General features: G+C 37.6%; 1 protein-coding gene across 1 annotated transcript in view; it reads right to left on the reverse strand.

Moving 5' to 3' along the window:
- Window positions 1–16,105, reverse strand: part of EIF2AK2 (eukaryotic translation initiation factor 2 alpha kinase 2) — an 83,188-nt gene that overhangs the window by 9,459 nt on the left and 57,624 nt on the right. Inside the window, exons 12-13 of the mRNA XM_036750680.1 lie at window positions 11,137–11,259; window positions 2,444–2,563 (exon numbers count right to left, since the gene is read on the reverse strand). Coding sequence (XP_036606575.1) covers window positions 2,444–2,563; window positions 11,137–11,259 — 243 coding nt within the window. The remainder of the gene's footprint in view (window positions 1–2,443; window positions 2,564–11,136; window positions 11,260–16,105) is intronic.

The raw sequence follows: 16,105 nt of genomic DNA on the forward strand, positions 1-16,105 counted from the left end.
GTTGGTTTAGAGTGGCCTTGAGGCTGCTGGTTCCCCACCCCTGGTTTATTGCATCTTGTGAAAATGCATCCCCAAATTTTCCTCCTGGAGGAAATGCCATCTTAGCAGTTTGATTCCTTCTTCATCAAGGTTACTGCTACTGATGGAGAACCCCTCACCCAAAACTGTCTATTGACTGCAGATAACCCAGACAATGTTGTCTCTCACTGGCAAAGAATAAAATCCCTGCAAAGAAAGCATCTAGGAAAGTAATCAAACTGAATGCCACCCTAAGTTGATTAAATATCCAGGCAGGAATCTTTGAAACAGCTTGTATTAGGATTCTACTTTGAAAGTCCTGTCATCTAATTAGTCTTAACTTGAATGTTCAAAAACTGGTACTTTGAGTTTATACAGTTTCTTCTCTATGCAAGCCTAAGAGATGGAATAAGATAATGTATTGGCAGCATGCTGATGAGAGGTATGTTTTCAAAAAGGTATTATCACCACTTAACAAGAAAAGAGGCTGAGGGAGGATTTATTGCATATATGTTTCTTCCCACTCATTTAGAGCAGCCATATCACAACTTTTAAGAGCCAAGTTATCCAGGAATGGTATTAGTCTCATGTACAGTATCTTAGAAGGATCAAAAAGTGAATGGTGAAATGAAACATTACTCTCCTATTTGCATGGAGCTTCTCAATTGAGATTCTGTTAGGAATCATTAAAAATTTTATGGAAATTTCACAAGCATTGGTAGAACAAAATCCTATACTGCTCTTATTTAAGCAAAACTATATTTGCTCCTCTCCAAAGTAGCATTAGATGTTTATAATTTAAATTGCCTTAATAAGTTTCTTGTCAGTGATTTCTGCTAAAGATTTTAATCATCACACAATTTTAAAGGATTTTTATCTCTGTCAACTTTTTTCATTGAATAAAAAATTAATTGGATAAAAAAAGTTCCTTCTACATTCCAGCTTTTGTGATAAGTGCTAGGAATAAAAAGACAAAATGAAATAGTCCCTGCCCTCGAGGAGCTTAGGGAAGATAGATTTATATAGTGCTTTAAAGTCTGTAAAATGTTATTAACTACACATCTTATACATATATAATATACATATATACACATGTGATAATAGAGAGAGAGGGTGGGAGAGTGACAAAAAAAGAGAGAGAGAAAGAGAGAAAGAAAAGAGACAGAGAGAGAGAGAGAGAGAGAGAGAGAGAGAGAGAGAGAGAGAGAGAGAGAGAGATTGAGAGAGAGACTGAGACTGGATCTGCGATTTCACTGCTAGAGGGAACTTTATTTCTTCCAATGCATGTCACATTCATTTCTAAATATATCCCTCCTTGCTCCCCTCACAACTGAACCATCTCTTATAACAAAGATTTTAAAAGAAAAAGCTGAACAAAATCACCTAAACCATTAAACATGTCTGATAATACGCCCTGCTTAGATGTTTTAGAAAATACTGGCTATAGTTTAGAGTTGTATATTTTGGGTATTTAAAGAGATCTGAGGGATTGTATAAGTAATTTTTTAAGCTTTAGTAAAGTAAGTGATCATTTAAAGACTGAAATTCATTTTGGTTCAGGATTAAGTAAATTAGTGCAGTTCATTCTAGTCTGAGCTTCATTTGAAGTCAACTCTGCATGAATGAATTTTGCTGACCACCTACTTCTTAAATTAACATGTGGTAACTGAGAGCTTCTCCTCTTTCCTTATACCTGAATACTAAATTACTGATAGCAATACTAGAACTGAGGAAATAATCTAGGGGTATGAGTATGTGATTTTCTAAGCACATGTGCGAGATAGAGAGAAAAAGTCTAAAGCTGAAAATTATTCTGTATGATTTATTATTTTATTTCACCCAAACCTCTTCTCACCTAGGTTTTCACAAATAATCAAGAATGTATGGTCTAGGTTTATGGTCACTATAGTGCTACCACCATAAAATTTCCTAGACCAACTCTAAGAACACATTTGGTAAATTTAACTTGTCAAAATGTTAATATAATGATGTCAAATGTAAATATGTTGTGAACTCCTTGAGGATAAGATCTGTTTCATTTTTATCTTTGTACCCCAGCATCTAGCACAGTACCTAGCACATAGTAAGAATTAAGAAATCCTTGCTAAATCAAGTAGAATATGGAATAAGTGTGACACATCCCAAATAAGTCTAAAATTCAGTAATTTTAAATAGTGTAATAAAATCAGTAGTTATAACATTTTATTGAACAATATAGCTTCATATTACTTTTTAAAGTCTCTGACATTTTACTATCATGCCCAAATACTTCATCTCATGACTGATGATCACCAAGATATATTTTTCCCTAGGGATAATATTTTATACCAAGAATATAATATGTGACAGAAGAAAGCAACGATTCCTTTTACATTGTTTTGTACAGTGAGTTACAAATATTAGAGATTTTGAAAAGGAGAATTACCTTGAATAACCTCCACTCCGTTCAGGATCATAATTATCATCTCCAACCCAACAATGTTTATATTTAACAATATTTTCATGATCAAGTTTGGCCAAAGTTTCTACTTCACGCCTTACTTTCCTGGTTTAAAAAAAAAGATCAGAAGAAAGAGTTTTCATTCTAGATCATGATGTACTCTACATTTGTCTGTTTATGTCCCTTAGAATTTAATACAGTGCAGTGCACATAGAATTTTTTGTTTAGTGAGTAAATAAACAAATAAAGATTGGATGTCAAACAAAAGCAGATATGTGTTTGGTCTCATGGGTTATCTCAGACATGGAAATCCCCTGACACAAATCATTGTTTTGCTAAGATTCATAATTCTCCTTTGTAATGTGACATCCCTAGACTATCCTGCACTAACTTCCCAGCTTTGGAACCATTGCCATGAACCCTGTTCTGAAGTTTCCTTTAGATTTAGTACTCCCAAGCATTTTGGCTAGACCCAGAATGCCCTCTGGTCATTCTCATGATTATTATTTAGACCAAATTTCCTGAAGAAGGTTATTCTTTAGGTCATGACTGATTGTCCTTAGTAGATAGTAGGCTGGCCACATTTCCTACCCAGGGTGGCGGTGGGGGGGGGCAGAGATTCATCAACATAGCATCTAGTTGATGATCACAACAGTAGCTAACAATGATCATGAACTGTGTCATGAATGGTCTGTTACATTTTTATGCCCTGATTCATGGTCAGTTTTTTCTTTGTAAAAGTGCCAGGTAAAACTGAAAATAGATATATTCCTTTCTATTCAATTTCAGTATTCTCCAGAGGTCTATCATATCTATTTTTTCTAAAATTCTATTCAAGTCCTTCATTTTTTTCTGTTTACATTATTACTGTCTATTTCTCCCTGTAATTCATTTAGCTTTTCTCTTTTTTTAAATTTAATTTATTTAACATATTTAGTTTTCAGCATTGATTTTCACAAGAGTTTGAATTACAAATTTTCTCCCCATTTCTACCCTCCCACCCACTCCAAGATGGCATATATTCTGCTTGCCCCATTCCCTAGTCAGCCCTCCCTCTCACCCCACTCTCCTCCCATCCCCCTTTCCCTTCTTCTCTTGTAGGACAAGATAAATTTCTACGTGCCATTGCCTGTGTATCTTATTTCCTAGTTGCATGCAAAAACTATTTTTTTGTTTGTTTTTGAACATCTGTTTTTAAAACTTTGAGTTCCTAATTCTCCTCTCCCCTCTTCCTTCCCCACGTACCCTCCCTAAGAAGGCAAGCAATTCAATATAGGCCACATGAGTATCATTATGTAAAACCCTTCCACAATACTAATGTTGTGAAAGACTATGTTTTGCTCCTTCCTAACCTATCCCCCGTTATTGAATTTTCTTCCTTGACCCTGTCCCTTTTTCAAAGTGTTTGTTTTTGATTACCTCCTCCCCGTCTGCCCTCCCTTCTATCGTCCCCCGTTTTTTATCCTCTTCCTCCTTCTTTCCTGTTGGGTATGATACCCAATTGAGTGTGTATGGTGTTCCCTCCTCAGGTCAAATTCAATGAGAGCAAGATTTACTCATTCCTCCTCACCTTCCCCCTCTTCCCTTCCTACAGAACCACTTTTTCTTGCCACTTTTATGTGAGATAATTTACCCGATTCTATCTCTCCCTTTCTCCATCTCTCAATATATTCCTCTCTTATCCCTAAATTTGATTTTACTTTTTTAGATATCATCCCTTCATATTCAACTCACCCTGTGCCCTCTGTCTATATATATATACACACACACATATATATACATATATATACATATACACACATATGTATATATATTCATACACACACATATATATACATATATATATACATATACACACATATGTATATATATTCATACACACACATATATATATATATATGCATATTCCTTTCAGCTACTCTGATATTGAGGTCTCATGAATTATACACACCATCTTTCCATGTAGGAATGTAAACAAAACAGGTCAACTTTAGTAAATTCCTTAGGATTTCTCTTTCTTGTTTACCTTTTCATGCTTCTCTTGATTCTTGTGTTTGAAAGTCAAATTTTCTATCCAGCTCTGGTCTTTTCATCAAGAATGCTTGAAAGTCCTCTATTTTATTGAAAATCCATATTTTGCCTTGGAGCATGATACTCAGTTTTGCTGGGTAGGTGATTCTTGGTTTTAATCCTAGCTCCATTGACCTCCAGAATATCATATTCCAAGCCCTTCGATCCCTTAATGTGGAAGCTGCTAGATCTTGTGTTATCCTGATTGTTATTCTAACTGTGTTTCCGCAATACTCAAATTGTTTCTTTCTGGCTGCTTGCAGTATTTTCTCCTTGATCTGGGAGCTCTGGAATTTGGTGACAATATTCCTAGGAGATTTCTTTTTGGGATCTTTTTTTCCAGGTATTTTTAAAAATTTAATTATTTTTAGTTTTCAACATTGACTTCCATAAATTTTAAATTTTCTCCACCTCACTCCCCCCTCCCCAAGACAGCATGCAATTTGATATAGGCTCTATATATACATTGTTATTAAGTGTATTTTCACATTAAAAAATCCAGGTATTTAATCAGAGAAGTGAGAGAAGGGGAAGTTAGGAAAGAAGAGATCCAAAATCTCAGGATGAAGGAATAAAAACAGAAAATGAAAATGGCACTTTCCCCCTAGTGCCTGGGTCTCTTGTCAATAACCAAACAAGACAATTCTGACTTTAAAAAGCAGTGAAGAATGAAAAAAGAGGGTTAGAAATTCTGACCTGAAGGGAAATAACAAACAAAAATTTGGAGGCTTGGCCTTTACTTTTACAAGATTGACCCTTATTTTCAGGCATTAATAGAACAGTGTAAAACTTGGGCCAATTTCTGAGCTGAACTTGGTAGTTGAGGATATCATTCAATTTATCTTTCTGTTCTTAGTGGAAGCCGTGGGATAAATTCAGCAGAAATGAGCCAAGAAAAACTGTTAGGATCCTTATGTGTGTACAGAGAGGTAAAACCTAGGTCTCTTCAGAAGTTAGAGGCAAAAAAAAAAAACCTGGAAAAAATATCCACTTTCCTCTGAGTTATATCTGACATTATTACCACTTCCTGGTAACATTTTCTTATTGCTTCTCTCAATTTCCCTAATTCTGAAACCAGGGAAAGGAATGCTATTCAGTTGCTTTCAAGATTATATTCAACTCCATTATCAGGGAAATAAAATACTGTATTTTTTTTATTTTTAGTTCACAACACACGGTTCTACATAATTTTGAGTTCCAGATTTTCTCCCCTCCCTCCCCCCTCCCTCCCCAAGATGGCATGGAATCTCATATAACTACCATGTATAACTTCACATTGGATTAATTTATGCACTAGTCAAGTTGTGGAGAAGAATTATGACCAATTTAATGAATCATGAGAAAGAAGAAACAGAACCAAAAAAAAACCCCCAAAAACAAAAACAAAAGAGAAGAAAAAAAGGCGAGCACGTAGTCTGCCTCAATCTGCATTCAAACTTCACAGTTCTTTCTCTGGGTGTAGATAGCTTTCTCCATCGTGAGTCCCTTGGAGTTGTCCTTGCACCTTGTGTTGCTGAGAAGAGCGAAGTCTGCCAGGGTTGGCCGTCACAGAATCCATATATCTGTGGTTGTGTACAATGTTCTCCTGGCTCTGCTCCGCTCACTCAGCATTATGTCATGTTTTTTGGGATCTTTTTGAGGAGGCGATCTGTGGATTCTTTCAATTTCTATTTTACCCTCTGGCTCTAGAATATCAGGGCAGTTCTCCTTGATAATTTTTTGAAAGATGATATATAGGCTCTTTTTTTGATCATGGCTTTCAGTAGTCCAATAATTTTTAAATTATCTCTCCTGGATCTATTTTCCAGGTCAGTGGTTTTTCCAATGAGATAGTTCACATTGTCTTCCACTTTTTCATTCCTTTGGTTCTGTTTTATAATATCTTGATTTCTCATAAAGTCACTAGCTTCCACTGGCTCCAGTCTAATTTTTAAGGTAGTATTTTCTTCAGTGGTCTTTTGGACCTCCTTTTCCATTTGGCTAATTCTACCTCTCAAGTCATTCTTCTCCTCGTTGGCTTTTTGGAGCTCTTTTGCCATTTGAGTTAGTTTATTTTTAAGGTGTTGTTTTCTTCAATATTTTTTTCAGTATTTTTTGGGTCTCCTTTAACAAGTCATTGACTTTTCATGGTTTTCTCGCATCCTTCTCATTTCTCTTCCCAATTTTTCCTCTACTTCTCTAACTTGCTTTTCCAAATCCTTTTTGAGCTCTCCCATGGCCTGAGACCAGTTAATGTTTTTCTTGGAGGCTTTTGATATAGGATCTTTGACTTTGTTGACTTCTTCTGGCTGTATGTTTTGGTCTTCTTTGTCATCAAAGAAAGATTCCAAAGTCTGAGACTGAATCTGGGTGCGTTTTCGCTGCCTTGCCATGTTCCCAGCCAATTTACTTGACCCTTGAGTTTTTCGTCAGGGTATGACTGCTTGTAAAGAGTACCTTGTTCCAAGCTTGAGGGGATGTGCCATTGATTTCAGAGCTATTTCTATACAGCCAGCTCTGCCACACCAGCACTCCTCCTTCCCCAAGAACCACCAGCCTGGACCTGACTCAGATCTTAATCAGGCTCTGCACTCCTGCTCTGATCCACCACTTAATTCCTCCCACCAGGTGGGCCTGGGGCCTGAAGCAATGGCAGCTGTAGTTCTGTAGCTGCACCACCCCTGCTGTCCCTTGGGCAGTGGCTGAACCACAAACTCTTTTCACTCTGTCCCCAGCAGCTTTTCCCACTAACCTTCTCTGTTGTCTTTGGTGTTTGTGGGTTGAGAAGTCTGGTAACTGCCACAGCTCACTGATGCAGGGCGCTAGGGCCTGTTCTGCCTGGCTCCTGGTCTGGTTGGTCCTGCCACCACCCACGCTGGGCTCTGCTCCCCTCAGCTCCCAGCTCCGTGCACAATAGACCTCATCCAGCAACCATCCAGGCTGTCCTGAGCTGGATCCCTGCTTCCCTCTGCTATTTTGTGGGTTCTGCAGTTCTAGAATTTGTTCAGAGCTATTTTTTATAGGTTTTTGGAGGGACCCAGCAGGGAGCTCACACAAGTCCCTGCTTTCCAGCTGCCATCTTGGCTCCGCCCATTTAGCTTTTTCTTTAAGAATTTGGATGCTATGTCATTTGGCACATTGTCTATAGTAGCTTTTAGCAAAATATAGTTACCCTGTTTATCTCTTTTAATTAGGTATATTTTTGTATGGCTTTCTTTGAGATCAGGATTACTACCTCTACTTTTTTTTTTACTTCAGGTGAAACATAATAGATTCTGTTCTAGCCTCTTATTTTAGTTCTGTGTATATCTTTCTGTTTCAAGTGTGTTTCTTGTTAACCACATATTGTTGGATCCTGTTTTCTAACCCATTTTGCTATTCTTTTCCATTCATAGTCACAGTTATGACTAATTGTATATTTCTCTCTATCCTATACTCTTACGTTTTTCCTTCTTTTTCTCCACCCCTTTTTAAGAGTTTATTTTGCTTCTGACTAGTCCCTCCTTTAATCTATCTTCCTTCTTATTCCTCCTTTTCCCCTAAATATTTTCTTTCCTCTTTCCCTGCTGGGCAAGATGTATTTTTGTACCCAAGGATGTTTATGTATATTCTTCCATATTTTGGCCAGGCAAGATGAGAGTAAGGGTCAATGGCTGCACCCTCTCCTCTCTCCCCTTCTTGTTATATAGAGTTACTTGCATACTCCATTTAGGTAAGATAACTTTTCCCTTTCTTTCTCTCTGTTCCCCCATCTCAGCATATTCCTCTTTCTCACTTTTCCATTCTTCTTCTGAGATCATCAAAACACAACAGAATTATTCACAGGCCCTTGGTCTAATTAGACTCCCTCTTTGGCCCCTGATAATTGAAGAATTGTGTGTCATATCTCTATATATGAATGTAAATAGTTCAGCCTTGCCTTAGTCACTCTATTTTCTTCCTTGTGTTTACCTTTTTATGCTTCACTTTTTAATGGAAAAATATAATAAAATATTCAGAAAATTACAATACATTGAAAAAAACAGCAAAAAAAATTCTAACAAGATGGTAAGCTATTATTCCATAACTGGATACATTTGCAATAAAAATATAAAACATGGCTTTAGCTCTTATCTGCAGTGAATCTCCTACAAGCCTCCCTCACATTATCCATTTAAGGGATCCCATTTCACCAATATCAAGACCTAGAAAGGACAGCCTTGCTACTGAAGAAGGCCATGACACACCTGGGAAAGCAGACAGGAATCTGGTGCTGAGGCAAAAAGAGGTAAGAAGGGTCTGGGTCAGAGGAAATGGGGAGGGAGTTTTTATGCTTCTACTCCTACATTTGTAAGTAAAAATTTCTATTCAGTTTTCGTCTTTTCATCAGGAGTGCTTGGAAGTCCTCTACTTAATCAAAGTTTCATTCCCTACCCCACCCCACCCCTAGAATTATTAGCCTTTATTTGGTCAACTCTATTTTTTTTCTAACTCAGTTTTGCTGAGTAATTTATTCTTGCTTATAAACCTAGATTCTCTGTTTTCTGGAATACAATATTCCAACTTCTGTTTCTTTAAAGTAGTAGCCACTAAATTTTGCATGATCTTGACTATAGCTCCTCTGTACCTGAATTCTATCTTTCTGGATGTTTGCATTATTTCTTTGACCTAGGAACTCCGAACTTTGGTTATAATATTCCTAGGAATTTTCATTTTGTAGTTTCTTTCAGGAGATAAACAAGGGATTCTTTTAATTTCTACTTTGTCCTCTGGTTTTAAGATATCTGCGAATTTTTCCTTTATGATTTCTTAAAATAAGATGTCTAGGTTCCTTTTCATTCATGGAGTTCAGGTAATTCAATGATTCTTAAATTATCTCTCCTTGATCTGTTTTCCAGGTCAGTTGTTTTTTCCTTTGAGTTACTTCATATTCTATTTATTCAGTCTTTTGATTTTTTTATTTCTTGATATGTCATAAGTTATTAGCTTCTTTTTGGTCAATTCTAATTTTCTTTGGTAAAGTTTTGTACTTCTTGTTCCAAGATGGTAATTCTCTTTTCTTATGTTTCTTCCCTAGCTTTTATTTCTTTCTCCATTGTTTTCCTCTGCCTCTCTCATTTACTTTTTCAAATCATGTTTTGCTCCTTTTAAAAAAAACTTTTGCTTTACTTCTTCTAGAGATTCTTGTTGGAGTTGTGCCCAAGTTGCATTTTTCTTTGAGGCTTTTTTTTGTAGATGTTTTTGAGTCAGTCTCTTCTTCTGGGTCTGTGTCCTGAGCTTCCCTATCTCCATAATAGTTCTTTATGATGAGATTTTTGTTGTTGATTGTTCATTTTTCCAGTCTACTTCTTGACTTTGGAATTTATGTTATTTCTGGACTCTGCATACTTCATGCTGGGGGAATGGCCAGTCTAAACTTCTGTCCTCTTAAGCCTGAGCTGTGAAAGCAACTGAAGATTTTAAGGCCTGCAAGCTTTTGGTGCTCCCAAAGTAATGTGACCCAGGACAAGGTCTGATCAGTACCCTCCTGGTCTGAGCTCTGTAGCTTTTTAGTCTAGGGTTGATCTTTCAGCTTGTTCCTGGGTTGGGAGTTTCAGTAGATTGCTGTTAGACTCAGCTACTATTTGCCCCACTGAGAAGCTCTACAGGTCCAGAGAGACTGAACTTCAGGCTTCCCTTTGGTCTGGGACTACTGCTCTGGTAATTCCACTGAAGGCTTCTGTGCTAGGCTGGAGGCTAGAACTAGGGCCTGTTCTGCTGATAGAATCAGAGCCACAAGCTACTATTTGCTTCTAGAACTTATTCCTTGACCAATATACAGCTAGAGCTCATACTTATGGCTACTTCTCTCTGCTCTGCATCTATGACCTGGAATTTAATAACAGGCTATGGAACTGCCACATGGCACATAGTCCTGCACCTGCAGGCTAGTTCAACAACTGAAAAAAAAACAGTGGAAAAGAGAATCTGGACCAGGAAGCAAGTAACCACATCCTCTTTTCTATTAACAAACTAGGTGACCTTGGGTAGGTAAATGGAACTTCTCTGGGTGTCAGTTTCTTCATTATTAAAAGGAAGTAGAACTAAATGAGCTCTATTTCCTTTCCAGCTGATGGCACAATGAAAAGAGTTTGGATTTTGATCCAGAAAATTAATTTCTAATTAAATTTCAGTTTTGCCACTTGCTACTGTTTTGCTGGTTGGGAAAGTCACCAAGCATTTCTGAGTTTCAATTTCTCCTCAGTAAAATGAGATGGTTGGAATAAATGGCTTCTGAAGTCCCTTCCAGCTCTGAATTAAGATATTATCTTCCTACTATTAGGAACAACTTCCATTAAATGAATTTACCATTCAAACAAGATCAATGAGCCCATTAAAAATGAGAGAGAAATTGGGTGACTCTCAAAATATATTCCTTTTTATAGTGTCTAGCCCATAATTAATGAATGAATTTTTCACTATCTACTGGGAGGGCCAGGTCAGATTTAAGAAAGCCTAGAAAGAAAAGCAGGTTTTAGAATAATCAGAAGAGAGACTGTTCCATATATTCTGTCTCCCAATAACTCTTAAAGCTGTGATATTTTAAGTACAGAAAGCAATATTACAAAATTAGTCATGCCTTAAAAGTAACTTAAAAGTTCTCTACTTACTCATTATCAAACACAACACGTTTAATGGCATAAGAGTTCCTGTCGATTCTGTGTGTTCCTTTAAAAACTTGGCCATATCCACCACTATTAAGTAGTGTTATGTCAGAAAAATCCTTGAGAAACCTTGAAGACAGACAGTTCATTAGTTATTTTGAGGTTTTAAAGTGTTGCGTATTGCTTATGAATCATTTGGTTATTTCCCATTGGCCCTGAAGTTTACATGAGTAAACTCATCCAAGATGGTGGGAGAAGATCCTTCCATTCCTGTTCTACAATATAACAGATCCTATGCTCATTGTTCTGGCAGGAAGTGCTCTTCTCCTACCACAGCCACTTACGTATAAAAAAAGATTCAAAGCAGCTGGTGCTCAGGAATCCTAAGGACTTAGAATAGGTCTTAGAATCCTAAGGACATTAGAAAAGCAGTATAACATGTTCCATAGCTCTACCTCTTCTCCACTCTGCAACCCAGATATTGTGGTGAATGAAGGATGAAATGGGCAGGAAAACAAAGCTTCAATCTTCTGAGTGGATTGATTAGTTTTAAGCAATGCATGCCAAATGGGACTAACAAAGTGGGACCAGGCCTCCTCAGCTTAGGCCTTGACCTCAAATACAGGGGGAGACAGACTTTTATACATTAAAAACAATCAAATAAAGCCAATTAATTAAAAAGAAACAACACAACAGTAAAATATAGGGGTCAATGCAGGAGATAACATATATAAAGTGCTTTGCAAATTTTAAGGAATGCTATAAATGACACTTATTACTATTATTGGGATAGGTGAACTCTCTATTCTTGTTATTAGAATAGGATTTAATTCACTAGAAATCAATGTAACTCAATCAAGCACACCTATGTTTAAGGTACTGTACAGAGATACAAATCAATAAATTAAAGAGGCAGATAAGATGGCCAAGTGGATAGTGGGCTGGGCCTAGAGTCAGGAAGACGTGGATTCAAAACCAACCTCAAACACTTACTAGCCATGTGACCCTAGGCAAGTCAGAGGGTGACTGCACTTTAGAAAAATAATCTTGGTAGTTATATAGAAGATGGATTTGGAGAGGGGATAGATTTCAGGAAGGGAAACAAAATTATTGCAGTGGTCCAGGAAAAAAGTAATGGCCAGAACTAAGGTGGTGGCCATGTGTCTAGTGAGGGGTAAGCAGAAATGATGAGATCTGGCACTTGATCAGATATGTGGGGTTGCAGAAGAGTGAGGGGTTGAGAATAACACTGGGGTCGTAAACATAAGAGATTGGAAGGATTTTTGTTCCCTTGACAAAAATAATAAAGGGAAGTGGGTTGTAGAGAAAGATACCAAGTTCTGTTTTGGACATATTAGGTTTGTAATTCCTATGGGTTATCTAGGTTGTCCAATAGAGAGCTGCTGGTGTGGGACTAGAGATCAGGAGAGAGACTGGGGCTAGATATCTAGATCTGAGAGTCATGTGCAAAGAGATGATAAAACAATAAGAACTAATAAGGTTATTAACTGAGCAGTTTATAGAACGAAGACAAGAGGACTAGTCAGGACCTTGGGGTTAGAAATGAAAAATGGCAGTCTCTGTCTTCAAGAAGCTTACATTCTATAGAGGTAGATGAACTTAATTAATCAATAGGCATTTATTAACCTATGTGCCAGCGAACTCTGTACTAGATACTGGGGATACAAAGAAAAAACAAAAATAGCACTTGCTCTGAAGAAGTTTACATGGGGAGATAACACGTACATAAATAGGTACATACAAGACTTGTACAGAATAGAAGGATGGTAGCCTTAGAGAGGAAGGCACAAGCAACTGGTGGGGCTACAAAAAGCCTGCTAAAGAAGGTTGCTCGAACTTAGTCTTAAAACTATTCAAGGATGTTAAAAGATGAAGGTAAGGGGGGAAAGCATTATAAAGCAAGGGGACAGCCAGTGCCAAGGCATGGAGAAAGGAGATGGGGCATTATTAGGAAAGTATTGTTAGGAAAAGGCAAGTATGGCTGGACCACGGAGTATAAAGAGGGGAATAATGAATAAGAAGATTGGAAAGATGGGAAAGAACCAAGTTTTTAATAATTTTAAGTGCCAAACAAGGGAGTTTATATTTGATCCGAGAGGTGATAGGGAGCCATTGGAGTTCCTTGAGTAGAGAAAGCAAAATGATTACCCTTTAGATAAATCACTTTGGCAGCCATCTAGACATGATGAGAGCCTGAACTAAAGTGGTGTCTATGGGAGTGGCAAGAAAGGGATGTATGATGCTATGGAGGAAAAAAATTACAACATCTGGCAAGTGAGTGGACATGTTGGGTGAGTTGTTGGTATGAGTTGGGTGAGGAGTTGAGCGTGAAATCAAGAACACAAAACTGGATGACTGGGGGAATAATGATATTTTCAACAATAAGTAATAGGGAAGGATGGGAGAGGGGTGGAATTAGAGGAAAACAATGAGTTCTATTTTGGACATATTGAATTTGAAACCCCTATGGTATACTTGTTTAGTAAGTAAAATACAAGGTATGCAACCTATGAAAAAGACTGATCTAAAATGCACTAGAAAAATTTGAAGACTGAGAGAAAACTTGTAGCTAGTGAGATTAGAGAAAAGCTAAGAGGACGTGGCATTGAAGAAGGGAAGAATTTTGACAGGCAGAGACAAGAAAAGTGTGTATTCTAGGCATGGGAGAAGGGCCTATGTGAATGTACAGAGATGGCAGAGAGGAGGACAGGACTGGGATATAGCCAGTACTCTAATTTGGTTAGAATATGTTGCGTGTGAAATAAGACTGGAACTGTTACTGGGCTGTAACCAAATAGCACAGCATCTTAAATGCCAGGCTAAAGTATTTATATTTTGCCTTCCCCACAGGCAATAAGGGGACACTGCAGGTTCTATCTAACTCTAAAGTACAGAGAAATAAGACAGCAATCTGGATGCTTTCTCTAAAATGTTACAGGCTTTTATCATAGCTAGATGCTCTGAACAAAGTAGAGAAACTCTCAATGAATTTTGATTTACTCTGTTAATGGAGTTGGTCTTTCACTAACTTAATGATAAGACAAAAAAACTAATTGTTAAACTAATGGTAAAGTGCAGCCAACCCAGAGGACAACATACAAATTAGTCGCTTGACTGAATCAAAAAGAAAGTAATGCAATAAGACAAAGAATAATAAGTCACTTCAGGGTGACCTTTGGATCTGTAAAAATAAGTAAAGCATCTGTTAAGCACTTACTACACACATGGAACTCTAGATGTCAGTCTACTGAGTCCAGGAGATGGAATCAATAGGGAGCCCAGTTCCTGACTGGATGAGCAAGAGAATCATGGACCTGGATAAAAAGAAGCTGTAGGAAGCCACATGGAGCTTAGAGAAAGAGAAACTGCTCAGTAGAGGGAAGTGCCACAGAGAAGTGGGCTAGGACCCAAGGGGCAAAGCAGCTTAGGCCAAGTGGGCACCAAAGCAGATAAGTTAGGACAGAAGAGCTGCTGCTGAAGCTGCCTCCCTCCCCCAACCCTAAGGCATTAATCTTCTGTCTCCTTCACTGCCATGAATCCTTTTATGGAATCCTCAAGCCTTTTGCTCTAGGCATGGAATAGGGAAAATTTATTTACCTTTGCTTGATTTACCTGTTTACTTTGTCTTAGAAACACTGGTAATCACTAACAATCTTCTAGACAGGGTTGTACTTGTAGGGAAATACACATAGGAGGAAGTAACTGAAGGGGGAAACATCTCAAGTGAAGATATAAAGCTAGATTTTTATCCATCTATCCATCTATCAAAACACTAAGTTGTTTTTCTAGAAGTAAAGATGTTGGCTAGGAGCTGGGAGCTAACAAATGGCAAACTGGAGGAGCTGCTGGAAAACAGCTGCATTTTTGGTGGAGTTGTGAAGTTGGTCTAGCCTTTCTAGAAAATAACTTGGAACCATGCCCCAAAAGTTACTAAACTGTGCTTACACTTCGACCTAGCAATACTAGCTGGATAGTAGTGACCCAACAATACTAGCCTTTGACCCATTATAGTAGGCCAAAGAGATCAAAGAAAGAGGAAAAGGACCCATCTGTATAAAAATATTCATAGTAGCTCTTTTTTTGTGTGTGTTGGCAAAAAACTGGAAACTAAGGGCACCTAAGAATTAGAGGATGCCTGAATAAATTGTTGTATATGAATATATTGGAATATATAATGCTGTAATAAATTATGAAAGGTCAGGTTTAGAAAAACCTAAGAAGACTTGTGTGAAATGATGTAGAGTGAAATGAGCAGAACCAGTGATAACACTATAAAAACTAACAACTTTGAAAAATTTAAAAACCATAAGCAATGAAATGGCCAACTGCAATTCCATGATTCTAGAGGACCCAGAATATGATACGCTAACTACCTCCTGACAGAAAAGTGATAGACTCAAGATTCTGATTAAGAAGTATACATATTTTGTACATGACCAATCTGGGAACTGATTTTGCTTGACCATATATTTGCTAAAAACTTCCTTTTCTTTCCAATGGGAGGAGAGATAGGAGAAAGAAAAAAATAGATTTTTGTTCACTGAAAAATATTAAGGGAACCTGGGCATATTTGAAAGTAATGGAGAAGGAACCAGTAGATAGAGACTATGGTAAACCACAAAATATGAACTTTCAAAGGACCAAGCTTCCAAAGAAGACCGAAAGGAATGGATCAAAGGCCTAAATAGAGGGATTAGCCTTGGCAGGAATGTAAGGCACTGATATAGGTTGGCTTTGCTGGGGTATTCTCCCCAGAGAAAGGAGGGAATAAAGACATGAAGACAGACAGCTGGAGTGACTGATGATATATGTGAATCCAGACTCTGATACCAAGGGAATTTTTCTAAACCCTGTGTTTAACTTAATCAGACCCACTCATGACTGGTGTATTCAAAGGTGTCAAAGGTCCACTTATCCTAGACTTGAGTATTTATAGGAGGCTCTAAGTTCTTCA

The sequence above is a fragment of the Trichosurus vulpecula genome, chromosome 3 (assembly GCF_011100635.1).
Source record: "Trichosurus vulpecula isolate mTriVul1 chromosome 3, mTriVul1.pri, whole genome shotgun sequence".
Classification (NCBI taxonomy): Eukaryota; Metazoa; Chordata; class Mammalia; order Diprotodontia; family Phalangeridae; genus Trichosurus; species Trichosurus vulpecula.